Here is a 17,371-nt window from a genome sequence, read left to right as displayed (position 1 = left end):
CGATGCAATTTCACTAAAATAACTTGTTTGGCGCCAATAATCAAACAAGTATTAAAAATTAAGCTGCCTTTTTGTAATCGTTACCAATTTGAATTATGGTGGATTATTTGACCACAAGCATTGTACCTTTCACAAATTATTTCAAATTCTAACAGTTAGACTGTGATAGTTTAGCGATCGCAGTCTGTAATGCAAAGACGGCATCCTAGGAAAACGGATTGGACAAAGTACAATTAACTCCTTGGCAACAAAGTTTAGCTCCCTCGGCAACTGAGGACTCCCTCGGCGATAGAAGATCAATTGAAAGCTCTGAATCACCCACTTTTAGAGTGCTTTGAAGAGACTTTTCATATTTCCCGAGGACGCATTCCATGGTGGAACCGAGAACTACAGACACTCAGGAAATCAACCAGACAACTTCTAAATCGTGCTTGCAAAAGCAATAAGGCTGAAGACTGATTGCACTTCCGGAACCCACAGCGTGAATATAATAGGCTCGTGAAACGTTTGAAGCGAGACTCTTTTAGAGCATACTGTGAGGAACTGGAAGGTGAAAGAAAAACTCTTAGACTCTGCAGAGTCCGTAATAAGAATTAATCGGCCACGCTGGGCTCTTTTAGAAAATCGAATGGCGCTTTCACGAACTCCAAAGTTGAGTCTATATAGACTCTCTTGGAAGTACACTATCCGGGAGAACAGGTATTAGAAGTGGCAGGTAGAGAATCGGCGGTTTCCGCAAACCTTTCAACACGAAGGTGTTGCAAGCGGAGTTGGGGCACTGCGAGAGCTGTTGTTACCAATGAAAAGGCGAAAGCTGTTATACTATCCTTCGAAGATTTCCTGGCATGGATGGCATCTATCCAGCGATGCTAAAGGAGGGTATAGAACACTTGGAGCAACTTTTAAGAAATATTTTTCGAGGATGCCTTGTTCTGGGCTACGTGCCTTCCTCTTGACAGAAGGTTAAGGAAGTCTTAATATGCCTAGAAAAAATGACTCTCCAAATTCAAAGAACTTCAGACAAATTAGCCTCATATCATCGCTGAAATGTCTGAAAAGACTATTTGAGTGTCACATTTGCGAGAAACTGTTAAGGTCGCAGCCACTAAATGAAAGCCAACATGCTTACCAGCGTGGAAAGTCTTGTGAGTCTGCTCTTCACTCTTTAGTTTCAAAGATAGGAGGTGTAAGTCCGAAAGGCGAGTACGTGATGGGGGTGCTCGTGGACATTGGAGGAGTGTTTGACTGTGCGCCCTTCCAAGAGCGCTGTGATGCCACCTCTCTTTTGTTGATAAAACTTTAATTAAATGGATCTATGCTATACTATGCGTCCGGATAGCTGAGTGGTTAGAGCAAAAAGCTGTCGTACGGAAAGTCGCGGTTCAAATCTCACTGGCAGTGAAATTTGTATCGTGATTTGACGTCGGATACCATTCGACTCAGCTGTGAATGAGTACTTGAGTCAAATCAGCGTAATAATCTCGGGCGAGCGCAATGCTGACCACATTGCCTCCTACAGTGTACTGTCGAGTACAGTTACGGTCTTGAATGAAATGCTCTAACACACTTCAAGGTCCTGATCCAGTTGGATTATTGCATCAAAGATTATTATTATTATTATGCTATGCTAATGCTATTATTATTATTATGCTATGCTAATGCAGATGTTGCTGTGTGCTGAAGTGGGCGTTGTTCAACGGAAGCGATGAAAGGCTGCCCTCGAAGAGGTGCGCTATCGCCACCTTTGTGGAGTATCTTGATCGATTCACTACTATACCAACTGCGAAGTCTGCCAATACACGCTCAAACTCAAAAAGTGAACAGGATTCTGGAGCAGGAGTCTACCTATAGAATAAAAGCGAGAAATGGGCTTTTCCCTTGTCACAATATGCAACGGTCTTTCTGGCTGAAGTGAATGCAATCCTAAAGGCGATAACCTGGGTGATTGACGATGAACGGTTAGAGGGCATGCGCACCGCAATCTGGAGCGATAGTCAAGCTGAATTGAGAGCGTTGAGCAGTCTTTTGATCATTTTAAAAATTGTTCAGAAATGTAAAAATCGATTGAACTCTATTTCTAGATTCAATACGGTGGAAATGAAATGAAGTCTCGGATGCCTTAGGGAAAGTGGTTTAAATTTCCTCCTTGCCGGGACCGGGACCAAAAATTGGAGTGACAGTAGCAAAGCAGGCTAGGGCTGTCTTAAAAAAATTGAGAACAAGCTTCTCATATTGACCGGACGTAGAGCCTAAATCTTGCTAGACACACCAAACTGCTAAGTTTCTCCTGTCGAAAGCAGGAAGACTTGCAGAAGTATTGTGAACATTCTGACAGGCCATAATTCACTAGCTGGGCATATGTTCAAAATAGAAAGGAAGCGGTATCCAGGGAACATTTTCTATGTGAGTGCCCCACCTATGGACACATTAGACATCAGGTTTTCATGCGAATGCGTTCCAACCGCAGCGCGTGGCATCATATCCACTAATAGAAATCCTGCGATACATAAACGAAATAAGGATATTTCGTTAGACGGCAGAATCGAGTACAATGGACCACTAGGGTCTGAGTACTGAGGAACTTCGCCTCTCCCCCACCTCAGCACATACGCACACACAAATGTATGACTAAAGTGAATAATAAACATTTGACAAAGTGTAAGTGTAATATAGTTTTCTGGTAATAACTACGAACCATAGCAAATAAACAATATCGGCAACTGCATGTTTCAATGACTTAACGCGATATGAAGAGACAAAATGGAATTATCGGTTACGGGCAAAATTTGGTCGATGATTAGAGATCCAACCCCAGAATCAGATCAGGCTTGTCGAAAATTGTCAACTCATCTTCATTCGGAATAATAAAGCGGCAAACGAACTTGGGAAGCTATAGTTATCAAATAAAGTGTTTCTGCTCATGAACATATGCCGTATGAATCTACTTGAAACGGGAAACTTTCGAGTAACACCTAACGGAAATGTTGAAAATATCTTGTATCAGCTGACGACATTAGGAAAACCTGTAGGCAACGATATGTCAACAGCAATACTCTAATCAACAATATAGTGTCATACAGCTCGCTAATTAGCATTTTAGAAAATCGATCGGAAGCAGATCTGACTACAGAATTCATTTTTTCACAACATTCTTAAATCAGATTAATAAAGTTATGTACTTCTTGTAGTGAAGAGAAAGAAGACATCGCATTATGAAGGATGGCGTAAGAAAAGGATTTGTTGCCGTTTCAAACAATTTAATTTAAAAATGGACAACATATCTGACGTAAGTTTTTAGACGATAGAAATATAAATGCAATAAAGCAACTAGAGAACAGCCTTGCAACTGGAACCAAAATAAGAGACTACAGCATAAAGAAAACATGAAAGCGTTGTATTAAAGGAAAAATAATGAAAAACTAAAGAATCAATGACGAGAAACATTTTAGATCTCATTCATACAGGCCTTTGCAGCCCACCGCTGAATGCACCTTCAAGCAAGAAAAGTATGTTTTAACAATAATTGATCATTTCAATAGTTTTACAAACATATACTCAATGGAAACAAAAGATAAGACTACGAAATACATCAAAGAATGGTTACAACTATTGAAAAATCCATTAGGTAAGATACCTGAAGTAATTGAATAGGATGGAGGAGGGAATACAATAACAAAAACCTATGGAGCTAATGAAGAAAACATTTTAATATAGAGCAGGATACACAACAAAACGGGCTTGCAGAAACAAATAATCGTTCATTAATAGAAATGGCTAATGCATGCTTATTGACACCGGTATTGAGAAGAAGCTGTACTGCAGCAAACTACCAGCACATCTTAGACTGTGGGATTCTAAAGTTCCTGATGTAAAATATCTTGGCATTTTAAGATAAAAAGGAATACCGAAAGTGAAATTATAAATAAAATACAAAGCAATACTGGTTGCAAAAGTTTTTCCCAAAAATCCAAAAGGGAACCTGAGGAATGCGCCTTATTTTCAGAAAGGCGATTAATTAATTGTTAACAACTAGAAAGAACGCTTTTAAGGAACTAAAAGAGAAAAGAAAGGAAGCCGTGATCATCTTAAATATTTCTTTTATTTAACTTAAAGTACATGTTATCAAAACATTCATTAAATATAGTACATTTTATACATATCCAATAGCATATAATATAATCTAAGAGGCAACCATTTGGTTTTCATCCTTTCATTTCACTTATTTTTTCTCTCCTAAGTAATAAGATTTTATTTCCAAAAAAAAACTTTCTTATCTTCACTTATCACTTTTCAAATTCTAGGAGGAGCTTGTTTGCTCCTGATCCCCCGGGGGATTTCCATGACGACTTTCTCAAATTTCACTGGACTTTGGCTCACAGATGACGACTCGAAACAAATTGCAATGTTCGGTGCTTACAACCATGTCTATCTATTTATCTGCTTCCAAATGGGTAGAAGTTATTTAAGTGAACGTTAAGGATAAAGTCGTTTGCCTTATCATGCTATCCGAATAACTAACATTACGATTTTCAAAAACTGGAAAGTATTTACAGATTCAGATCAAGTGTCTCCAGTAGACATAACACAAACTTTTTCATGGACGTTTGAATCAAAACTATAAAGTCCACTTTTGCATTTGTTCATTGAGAAAAAATGAGAATATTCAAACCAATATGAGTTAGAATTAAATCAGAATTTAAAATTCCACGTTTCCTGCACACAAGGGGACCCGAGAAAGGTAATAAAGCAATTGACAGATTTCTCCATTTATATTTGTTTTTCATTAGTTATAACAACTGCTTTCTATTTTCAGATTTTTTTAAGGATCTTATTATCGCTCCAATGTTTTAAAATATATTCACAGCAATCTGATATTATTTTTCTTTGCTTGAAAAGTAATATTAAGCAAGATAGTAGGTTCGGTGTGTTGAAATTAGGCGACGTAATTGTACTGGTTCTGATTATCTTTGTCTCGTTCCATGTAATCTCGATCGATCAGCGATTCTATGCGTTTTTTCAAGTCAGCGGGCTAAAATTTCATTTGATTGATTGACCAATGTTGCAACGATTTGCTCTTAAGCGGGCAAACATGTCCAGCATGCATAGATGTACAAAATAACTTACCTTTACAGGGAAGGTTAGTTGATTGTATAATTCACTAATAAGCAAATTATGACTAAGCGTTTTCCTCATTTTCATAATTCTAACTATAGCTGCATCGATTTGGTACTGTCTATCTTGGAAAACTCGTTCTTCCGTGGCTTTTTGTTCTTCCGTCTGAAATTGTCACAGTGAAAGTCAATAATTCATTTCTTATTGAACAGAGATATTAGTCAAAAGACGTAGCGCAGCAGCCTAAGAAACCTAAAAGAAATTCAATAATATTTTAGCGAAAGACTTACGGTTTCCCTCATCTGAATCTGATTTATCTTAATCCTAAACAGTTTATTAGTAAACTCGTTGTTGAAAATGAATTCATCTTTGTCTTCAACGTCTCTGCTTTTCGGGTGTTTTATTATGACTCTCGCCTTGCCGCACGCTAACGATTGTAAGGTTCTTCGAAGTTCGCCGTCCTGTTCAAAATGAGGTACATTAAAAAAAATTAAAAAACGTTATGGAGATTGTGCGCGGTCCTACCTCTATATTGCAAGCGGATTTGATTTCTTCAAAACTGAGTCTGTCCTTATCATTAAAAAGCATTAAAACTAAAGCTTGAAATAATGATACTTGAAGATCTTTGAACCCCTGTGGATAAAATAGTGAAATTACGTCCAGGCCCATTCAATAAAGCACTCAATATATACCGAATCAAAACGAGCTTTCAACACGCAATGTCCCAATGTTGGTTGCCATTGCAGCTTACGTCCACTGTGTTTCGCCAGGTAAAATTTATTGAATACAGTCTGTAGTTTAACCAGTTGTGGTGGCATGGTCACCTCCATAAGAGGATATGTTGGCCAGTAGCCCATGGTCAGGATGTTCACTGTCAAATCAATCGTTGTAAACTCCTTATCCAGGTTCATCATGTATTGTTTGAATGCTATGTTGATATCCTTGCTCAGTTCCATATCTTTGAACATTCCTTCTAATTTTGACGTAAAACCACCACCACATTCTTGTTTCAACTTCGACAGCATACTCTTTTCTGCGTCCACTGACGCTGACTTGCCCACCAGTAAGCGTTTCGCTAAATCCTGAATGGAATAAAAGCCGTGTTAGCTTTTGCTTTCCGATCAAAGTAAAATAGTTTTGTGCGATTGGGAAAACGAACCGAGTCACCGCTGGCTCCAAAAATAAAAATCTGTAACTTACTTTCTTATAAAACGCTTCAAAAACATCTTTTCCATGAATAAAACGAAACAAAACCATAATCTTGTCAAGAATTTGTTCCAGTTCTTCTTCTGTTGCTTCTTTATTGCCAGCGCGCAACTTTAAGTCCACGTATTTTGCTAAATTATAAATATCATTCACGTTAATTTGAAAGGAGAGTCAAATTAAACTACGCTTACCTATCAGTTCAGCGGGTTTGTTCGCACGTTGGTTGATGAAGAATTCGAATGCCTCTCGCAGCGAGTTGATAAACTTGTCGTTATGATCAAAACACGAATGCACAATTACATCCATTTTATCTTTAAAATCAAGCAAATCCTGAACCATGCTTTTATCCTTCTCTGGATCTATAACAATGGTACGACCTTTTTTCTGAAAAAGCATTGAATTTTGATATTTCATCGCTTGAAGAATGCTTCCACTACCCCCTCTCACCTTAATATAGCTATTAAAATTAGCACACAGCTCCGCCGTGCCGTTTTTTACTCGACTAAATAAATTATACAAAAGCGTTAAATCGTTAAGCCTATTCTCCTCCAGTAAATTATCTAAGCCCTTTTGAAGGATCGCAGTTAAATGTTCAGCAAGTAATTCCTTTTCGACTGTATATATCAGAGGATGTCTGAGAAACAAAATTGCAAAGTTACACAAAAACTAAAACAGGTACAAACAGTATTAGACACTCACTTCGTACTTGAGTCTAAATAGTGCAGCAGCCTTTCGTTTTCCTCGGCTAAACGCTTATCCACGTGCTGCAAGTACTCTGGAACATCCAGCTCTTGCATTTTACTTTGACCTTCGGCTTGGTATAATTGTTTTGTTGCCACTAAAAATTTCTCTTCGAAAGCTGTTTGATATATTTGCAGATCACACAGCATTCGTAAAAGACTTTTCAACAATGCTCTATCCACGGCATCACCATTCCGCTCTTTCTCAATTAACAATAAAAGTCCTTCGACAGTTCTTCGCTGCACTAAATGATTGAGGGCGATATGAATACGAAACAGATCTAATCCCATATCCCTGAATACATTCAAAAGAGTACTTATCATCTGGAATATTAAGCTAATTCTTAGAGAACTTACCAAATCGAAAGTATCGTGGGGTTTTGCAAGACATACGTACGATCTAGATATAAAAATATACTCCGCATCATAATCATTTGCTGGCAATATGCTTGCCACCAGTCATTTATATTTTTGAGAAATACCTAAATTCATATAAAAAGCATTTGAAAAGATACTACGAAGATTAGATCAAATATTGTCTTACCAATTTGTCCATGCTTTCTCCAAGAAATGGTTCAATGTTCGCTTTGACATGAGCTTCTGTGAGTTCAGTGAGCTGGGCATAAACTTGTGCATCCATTTTGTGACTGCACATATTCTCTACGGCCTGGTAGAGTTCTTCCAGGGAATAGGTGATCGGTTTGGCTGTGTGAATTGCTACGACGGCCTCGCGAAGCTTCTCCCAAGTACTTTTTGAATAATTCTCGGGAAGAAGTGGAATACCTTAAAAAAGAGAATTTCGAGATGTGAATAATGTTTCAGATTGCGTGCATGTATTTAATTAATGATAATCAAATGCACCTCAAGATATATATGTCTTCTCTTCACTCCATCCACTTATAGCAGCGGGACAGCGCAAAAACGAACACAAACATCCCAGAAACAGACTTAGTGCTAACGCTAAAAAACCTGGGCATTGAGTGAACTACAATAAAGAGCGATTTGTGGGGGGAAACAACAAAACTAAGAACGTGGGCCGAATCAATTGCTTTAGTGAGTAGTAAGTAGCTTTCTGCACTACACAGCCAGTTAAAAAATCCGATTACATATTGACCTCAGAGAGGGGAGAAAATGGGTAACTTACTCTACGCCTAAGATTAAAAAAGATACAGCGAGCTGCAGGGGAATGAAAGTACATATGGTGCAATAAAAAAGCAACTTCGAAAATGTCCGTACAACGTGTGTTACGAGAGGCAATGCGGAAGATAATATCAGAGGAGGCAGAGCTCATCATCTGGCAATTACAGTACTTAAAAAGGGTACACATGTCAAGATAAAGAAGATTGAGAGTAAGGATCTTGGGAAGGAGCCACACGGGAAAAACTCTTTTTCAGGAAGAAGAATGCGGTAAATTTGTGTTGTATAGTTTCAAGAACGTGGCATTCATAATTGCAGAAGGAAGACCAAATTACGGAGCATTATCCAAGGATATTTTTAACGAGCGAATTGAAAAGTGTTGAAGGCTGGCTGGTTTAAAGCGCACTGCCTCGATATGCCATCAATGATTGTGCCAAAGATTGCGGAGTTACTTTACTGCAACAATGTTCGATTTGCGTCATTACTGGCAATTGACAAAAAAAGTCGGGAAACGGGAAGCTCGACGCTTCAGGTATGAACAATTTTGTTTGCTTCTTCTGGGAGTATATTTGAGTGCAGAACTATTCCATTTGTACGTACCTCATTATGTATATGAATTTAGCATGTCAGACTACTCACTTCAGTGTGATATTGATATTTAGTTGCAGTAAATTTACACGTTAAGGTCAACTTTGAGCTACTGTAACTTTAATTGATTTTGATCATGCTTCCTATTATATTCTATACTACTGCAAACTTTTATAACTCTGGGATAAACTAAGGGGGGTTTTTCCTGAATTTTCCCAAAAATATATTAATATACTATTATAAACTTAATTTTAGCAGATATCGATATGGAGAGTATTTTGAGGCCTAGACACCATGTAGAGGCAGCTTCATGATTTTTTCAGATTTTTCGGTTGGGTAGTTTCTGAGAATGGGTCTGTTAAAGAAATCATCACTTTCCACCCCTCCCACTCCCCGCCTTTCTAACAAATCCCAAAACAAAAACCGGCTTCGAAAAGTACTAATCGAGACCTTTCATTTGATACCCAACATGATTATATTCAATTATATTAAATTTTACACCCCCCTTTCGTATGTATATGAAGATATCACTCACTGCATGCCTGGGCGTTCACAGTTCCCACCTTCTCAACAAATTTCGTGTCAATCGGTATAGCCGTTTTTGAGAAAAGTTAACGAAAAGCTGCAGACGGAGAAGGATGAATCCGAGTTTACCGCGCCTAAAAACAAGACAAATTGCGCCAATTGGTCCTCGAGTTTGGGGGGCCGACAACTGTACACGGAAAACATGTCACGAAGCCACAAAAGGAGCTTCGGACTGGACTGACCCCGGCAACGAAAACGAAATAATGATTTGCACATTTTCTCATAGAACGTGCGCTCCCTATACAGAGAAGGAGCTGTCAAGCAGCTAGCCGGTACCCTGCCCCAATATAGGACTAATGTAACAGCGTTGCAGGAGGTGCGTTGGACAAAGACCGGTTTCCTGGAGAAGAGCTAGTACACCATATATTATAGTGGCCAACCAATAAATCAAGTGATCGGAGTAGATTTCTTAGTCAGCCTAAAAATGAAACCTGCTGTAATCGGCTTTGAAAACATAAGCGAACGGCTATGCACTCTGCGCTAGGCAAATTTAGAAATATTGGTCTCATTAATGTTCACGCCATTATATATAGAATCGGATCTCTATCTCGTTGGCATGGATGCCAGACAATAACAACACCACCTAGAATCCCCCTCTTAGAGTTAATAATGAAGCCATTCACAACGCAGCCCTCCGTAACACCAAGAAAAAGGAAATCGATACCGCAATAACCGCAAACGATGAGGATTAGCTAGCAACAGGACGAAAGAATGCTATATACCGAATAATGTTGCATTCTCAAAAAACGCGGACACGCGAGAAGATTTACCACGAACTATGTGGAGCGAAGAAACGACTTCAGAGGTGGAAAAAGGAAGCCTGTTAAAACCACCAGGTCTATGATCTGGAAAAGTATACACCAGGCGCAGAAGTTTTACCAACAAGTCAGCAGGATGAAGCCTTATACACCTCGATTTTCGTCCTGCCGAGACAAAGAGGGAAATCTGATTTCCGACAGAATAAGCTTGTTTGAGCAATGGGTTGAGTATTTTGATGAACTGCCCAACAACCAGAACATCAGCGAATTGGAGGCCTCGCCAACTGAAAACGATGGACAAATACTGCCAGCAGTTATAGAGGTATCACGTTGCTGAGTACCATCTATAAGATATTCTCTGCTATTTTGCTAGGTCGGATAATCCCATATGCCCAGAACATCATTGGCCCATACCAAAGAGGTTTCACCCCAGGCAAATCAGCAACAGATCAGATTTTCTCTCTGCGGCAAGCAATTGAAAAGCTGTTGGAATATGGACATCAGTTACACCATCGACTTTAAGACCACCTGTGATAGCATAGCTAGGGTAAAACTGTACACGACCATGAGAGAATTCGATATCCCGACCAAATTGACAAGACTGACCCTGACCAATGTACGAAGTCAGATGAAAGCAGCAGGATCAACAATGGCCTAAGACAGAGGAATGCCCTATAATGCATCCTCTTTGATGGAAAAAGTGATTCGTGATGCTAAGGTAAATGCGAGAGGCACCATTCTCTTTAAGTCCTCCCAACTAGTGGCCTACGCTAGCGATATCGACATCATAGGAACAACGACTCCAGATTTGCAAAATTGCCTTCATCCAGATCGAGCAGGCGCCAACTGACGCGAGATCTTGGGCTGAATATCAATGAAGGCGAAATATATGGTGGCAACGTCGGCACCAAGAACCAATCAATCAACAACATCAGATCGCACTGGCCAAATGGGAAGAATAAAGATAGGAGACTACAACTTTGAAACCGTTGATAATTTCTCCTTTCTAAGGTCGAAAATCATAACCGATAACAGCTATGACGATGAAATCTGCGCACGGTTATTGGCAACCAACAGAGCCTATTTCAGCTTAGAAAAACTATTCCGCTAGAAACGTCTCACCATAGGGTCAAAGCTCTTACTATACAGACAGACAATGATCTTACCTTTCCTCATGTATTCCTCGGCGACTTTGGTTCTTAGTAAAAAAATGCGAACTGTTGGCCATGTTCGATAGAAAGAATTTTCCGAAGAATTTTTGGCACCCTACATGAAGATGGACGATTCCGTAGCCTACATATCGACGAAATCTATGAGCGATACCACGACTGTCTGGTTGTGGATAAAATCCGGCTCAATAGGTTCTGATGGGCAGGTCATTTAATCCGTATGGATGAGGATGATCTAGCCCGGAAAGTCCATAAGGACAATATATATATGGTAAAAAAAAAGATGAGGTAAACCCTGCCTGAGATGGAGCGATGGCGCAGGCCAGGATACCGGACAGATGATGATGATGAATTAGGTGGTTCCGCACCTTCTCAGAATACCATTCATACTGGGCATGGACGCGAATGCAGTCTGCCCTCCCTTAAATGCTATACATAAGGCAGAAGTATTTTACGAAACATTGCTGGGCGAGAATGTAACATCCAAGTGGATGGAAGACCGAAGGAAGTAGCGGTCGGGTCACATAGGAATAGATGAAATGCATGTCTGGCAGAGGGAGCTCTATCGTGGACTTTGGGTGGGACTCTTGCCCTTACAGTTGTGTTTTGTTTGGAACAAATTCAGAGGACATGTAACTAGTCCAGCGTGCATTAGCATTCGCAATTTAAACGACATGTAATGAACGCTGTCTTTGATGCTAGCCAGAGGCTTGCTACGATTATTTGAGTTCGCTATCGTATTTTTAACATGTAATGGCAGTTCAGCCTGCAACACCATTCCACTTGAAGTGTGAATCAAAATGCTCACAATCAAATGGAACGCAGCCAATGTATACATGCGTGTTGTCTTTCTACCACAGAAGGAGTTCTTCTCCGCACCGAGATGATACCAGCCTAACGGTTACTCCAGAGGGGCGATCACACCGAATCTGCGAGTGGAGATTTCATAGTGGCTGTGTTTGCGCGCACATAAACCAGTACTGCTGTGCTAGTCACGGCGTAGGATCATGCCTATATGTGACATTGCACTCCAGGACTGTGATCAAATCTGCGCGCAGCGAATCGTAGATCTCAACTCAGCCAAATATTAGAAGCGATTCGCGTGGGTTGTATTAAATCTATGGTGAACCGCGTCATCCATAGATGATGCAAGAACACAACAAGAGTGAAACACTATCAGATATACGAAAATGAAGATCACAGTCACTAGACCAAGATAGTTGGAGGCAAATACAAAAGGAAACAGCCGGAGCACTGCGAGGAAGGAGGATATGAAATTTAAACCGAAAACGTTAATTGTGATTTTGCCCAACCCTTCCCATATTTATAATCCATATAATGAGCCAGGGTCTCAGCTGACAACCAGAGAGAAAGATAAATGTCGAATGCCCGATTGATGACCCATGAATGGGATGGGAATGGGGGAATGGAATGTTGGTGCTTGGCTTTGTGCTTATCCCACTATTGTAAATCTATCACTTGCACTGAGTGGAGACATGCAAAGATTTGAAATTGGGTCAAAAAAGGAGTAGAGTTCCTAACTATAGAGCAGAACATATCTCGAGCGATCTTTGCTCCAATTACGAACGAAACAGGAGGAGAAAACTCCAGTCATTTATTCAACAGCAGCTAAAACGAATCTATTCGAATTGGGTAAATTTTCACCAGATTTCAATAACATTTTTGCCACCTATTAATCGATGTTCGAAGATTTACACTAACAATAACAATCCAGTCCTGTAGTGCCCGTTGCCTTGCAGTAAGACTAATAACAACAACAACCCTTGGTGCAACAGCTCAATTTGGCCACAATACGCTTGCCCGTAATTACTGGAATCATTTGATACAGGCAACTGGTACCAGGCATGCAGTCACAATACAGACCCCTCCTCAAGTTAGTGTTCGAGAGATAGCATTACCATTGGAAGATTCAAAATACATAATTGTTGTTTGCTGCAGTGACAAACACCCCAGGCAAAGTAGATGCTAATAGGGATTATAAGAAATATCGGAATTTGAGGCGGAAGAATTTATAGAATGACCCAACTGGCTTTTCGTCTTAAAAGGTTCAAGCTTGCTTCGCATGCAGGGGAAGGAATTCTCTCCAATAACTTATTGGATCACCCACTGTGTATTTGCTCAGAACTGTGCAGCTTCAACTAGTCTAATTAGATGAATCTGTATACGATCAAAGAACTCGTTCGTTGCGTATAAAATTAAACCAGTAATCGGCGAGCAACAAGCGTCGACCTTACATAACGCTGTGCTTGCATTTTTTTGCATTGTCAGACAATACAGACTTCCCAATGTTAATGAATACAAACGTTATCTGCCTAATTTGAAATACCAAAGATTTCTCATACGTAATTTCGAGGTTATGTTGATGTTTGCCCCCGGAGTTGACTCTCTCAAGGAGCACTACTTGCACTTGCATTCCTCCTGCAAATTCTTGAAATACGCTGTGAACACGCAATACGTACTTTTAAAATTCTTTATAATAATCTTTTTGACGTCGCCGGGCTTGCTGGAATTATTTATTGCCATTTTGTTCAGGAAGGCTCCTTGGTATCCGCAGTAATTCGAATTGTTCAGCATAGAAAAGTTGGGTTTGCGTTCTGTGTGTGAATTTGTGGAATTTATCCCACCACCAGACGCGGCATTCTGTCCATCACCTGCCGACGCATTATTTGTTCGACAGAAGTACTTGTGACCGGTTCCGTCGGCAAATTTCTTCTGTACGTGATTTTCCGTATCTTCCATTTCTGATGTTTCCATTGATTTGTATTTCTTCGATGCACTCATAACGCAAAAATCGCTTTACGGCGATATATTGAACAGTTCGACGTATGTCTGTCGTTTGATCGCGTTCGAAACTCAATAAACTAATCACTCCTCAATATTCGATACAAAATGATACGAACGTTTGACGTAAAACCGCACGAAAATTCAAGAAAATTTGTTTTTCAAACAAAACACACGACTGCCATTTGTAAAGTGTCTTTTGGTATCGGCCGCTTTTGAGGCAGATGTCGACAGTATCGCTGCAGGGGATTGAAATTTTGACAGATAATAAGTGCGTGACAAATTTGAGTTCCGGTAGGTAGCGCCAGCTCTCTCTGGAAGATGTTTAGTGCTTATTGAAAGTCGTTACAAGTTTATATCAGAAACGGAAGAATCTGTTGAGTCTGCAAAATTGGTAAAACTTGAAAAAGGCAGATGCTGGAAGTGTAATGAACAGTCGTTGTCTGTTATACGGCCCCTAAATTTAAGTTTAACGAACACACACATGGGGCTAATCTTCCTTAGACTCCATAAATGGAAACGGACATCTCAAACGGATACTTATCTATCTATAAGCTCAGCGTCAGTGACCTATCGAAAAGGCACATAATCTCTAACTAGGTATTACAGCAGGTCGGATTTCCCGTAGCAAGGTTGTGGTCTGAAATAATAAAAAAACTTGTTGTTTCTTTTTCGTTGGTGTAGATATTCATTGTTGAAGGGAAGGGAAAGGAACTGATGAAGGGAACAAGTGGTTCCCGAAATATCGGTTTTTGCAAGAATAAATATCCACACCAACGAAAAAGAAACAAGAATTTTTTTATTATTTCAGATAGTTAATCGTTGGAAACACCGCATAATTACACTCAGAAGTTTGTGGTGCTGTTGGCTAATTTGTGTGACATGTGTAAGCTAGAGGATGAGGTGGAAGTTACCTGCTCTTTGCTCCCTCAACACCCAGCAAAGTTTCCCTGTTTTTGCAATAATGACTATTACAAACTACTGGAAGAAACAGCAGGAAAGTAATATCACCTTTAATTCACGAAGACATTACTACGATCCAAGTTAAGCAAGGATCCACGGATTTTCGACCGCGTGGTCACTGGCATGGCATTATCAATTCATAGACATAATTCCATTGAGCGAAATGGTGGCGAATTCAAAAATCTATCAACGCAATTGCCTCCAAACGTTTATTACTACTCCTCCCAAAAGCGGCAAAGTTCTTTACTTCGCCCTCCTCTGATATAATCAGCATAGTCGTTGTGATTGAGAAAATATAACATCATTCCTTCAAACCCTCCGCGTCCTCCATCCAAGCAGTATAAAGAATGTCACCGTAGCTAAATACGGTTTAACCCACGATAGATTACTGCGCTAACCACTAAACGCTTTCCGAAACCTTTTCGAAATCGATGAAGAGCGGATGAAGTGGGGATCTGAACTCTGGAAATAGTCCGAAAGATGTGGTCAGTACAAGAAGATCCAGAAGGGAAACTAGCCTGCTCTTTGTCGATCAATCTTTTTAGACATTGCTGGATGCTTCTTAGGATGCTTTTAGCAAGAAACATGCAAACATCCCTCCAAGACGAATGTCCTTTCTCAGTATCCAAGCAATTATTCCCATATTGCTTGAGATATGAGGGATCATAAGTCCACATCTACTTAATCTTGGACCGGACCAAATGGAGAGTAACTTACTATTACTTCTTTTGCTCCATGGGCCCCCGTTTTGGGCTTAGCATCTCATATCTCAGACAGTAATTTAGCTTTGGCTTAGCTTGGGCTTAAACTATTGTCGGTTTTAACTTAAATATTATTCACAATTATGTCATATTTGTGATTATATAGAAAGAGCGACTCCTATCTGTTGCTACTTTCGGTCATGCTGTTTCCAGGGCAAAGGTAAAGTAGCGTCTGATGAATTGCCTCTGCACTAGGCGAAATCGTTAGTCATCTGATTTAAATTATCGTCTTCCACTATTCTCAGATAAAGATTTCGGATTCCCAAGATTTCCTGCAGTCACTACAGTCCTTGTCTGCGTGTTATGATGAGTCATAACATGATAACCGTGGTTAAATGCTTCTTCCACCCATCTGGTGATCGTCGTGAAAACGGAGCTGGTCGCTAACATCCTTCAGCGGAGCTTCAAAGGGTTTGCGACCACCTACAAATTGTTTCGTGACACGGTACACGGTTTTGAAATCATTATTATTTGTGGTAGCTCCTGCTTCCGAGACCACGATGTACACTACACTGTACTTCTCGAGATTTACCGAGGTATTTGCAACAAATAATAGGGCCTTCAATACCTTGCGTTCATCGATCTGCTTCTACGATTCCGCAGTCAGCCAGGTCGTGTGAGCAACGCCTGGAAAGAGAGCATCTTTAATATTAACACGATTATCATCATCAACGGCGCAACAACCGATATCCGGTCTAGGCCTGCCTTAATAAGGAAGTCCAGACATCCCGGTTTTGCGCCGAGGTCCACCAATTCGATATCCCTAAAAGCTGTCTTGCGTCCTGGCCTACACCATCGCTCCATCTCAGGCAGAGGCTGCCTCGCCTTCTTTTTCTACTATAGATATTGCCCTTATAGACTTTCCGGGCTGGATCATCCTCATCCATACGGATTAAGTGACCCGCCCACCGTAACCTATTGAGCCGGATTTTATCTACAACCTGACGGTCATGGTATCGCTCATAGATTTGATCGTTATGCGGGCTACGGAATCGTCCCTCCTTATGTAGGGGGCCAAAAATTCTTCGGGGGATTCTTCTTGCGAACGCGGATGAACACTTTTGGGACTCCAAACGGATATAACCCTTTAAGGAACTGCTTGACGTTGAGGGACGATGGGACACTACGGAAGGGAGTAGAGGATATTTAGCAAGAAAATGAGAAAAAAGTCCACTCAATAGTTTGAAGAAAATCAGATGGGAAGTTAGAGCGTTGAAAATGATCTATCCCACTTCACCTATCTTACACAAAGGTATGCGGTGATACAGCTATACACTATACACTCATCAAATATTGATGAGATCAGAATGGGATTGTACCGCATCATTGTGGGATCAGCGTTAGGCTACGGGGCTGAGACATGGTCAATGATTGTTATAGATGAAAATTTCCTATGAAAATTTGAAAGGAAGTGTTGAAGCGAATCTTTGAGCAGAAATAACGAAATCGAACGAAATAATTTAAACGAGGGGCTGATCAAATGTAGCACGGTTTATCAGAATATAACGATTAAAGTGGGCATTCCGTGTATACTGCGCACATAATAAATG

At 40.2% G+C, this 17,371-nt stretch overlaps 1 protein-coding gene across 1 annotated transcript; it reads right to left on the bottom strand.

Moving 5' to 3' along the window:
• Positions 1–4,080: 4,080 nt before the first annotated feature.
• LOC119661535 (cullin-4A) lies at positions 4,081–14,097 on the bottom strand. The gene is made up of 12 exons (XM_038070915.1): positions 13,776–14,097; positions 7,603–7,841; positions 7,416–7,540; positions 7,018–7,353; positions 6,766–6,952; positions 6,510–6,702; positions 6,313–6,449; positions 5,805–6,194; positions 5,638–5,745; positions 5,403–5,573; positions 5,125–5,277; positions 4,081–5,029 (listed from the first exon to the last, which is right to left on the bottom strand). The coding sequence occupies exons 1-12, from the start codon at positions 14,095–14,097 to the stop codon at positions 4,934–4,936; spliced, it is 2,457 nt and encodes an 818-aa protein (XP_037926843.1). The 3' UTR covers positions 4,081–4,933.
• Between the last annotated feature and the right edge of the window lie 3,274 nt (positions 14,098–17,371).

The sequence above is a fragment of the Hermetia illucens genome, chromosome 1 (genome assembly GCF_905115235.1).
Source record: "Hermetia illucens chromosome 1, iHerIll2.2.curated.20191125, whole genome shotgun sequence".
Classification (NCBI taxonomy): domain Eukaryota; kingdom Metazoa; phylum Arthropoda; class Insecta; order Diptera; family Stratiomyidae; genus Hermetia; species Hermetia illucens.
The sequence above is the reverse complement of the archived record's forward strand: the minus strand, read 5'-3'. Positions and strand labels throughout refer to the sequence as shown.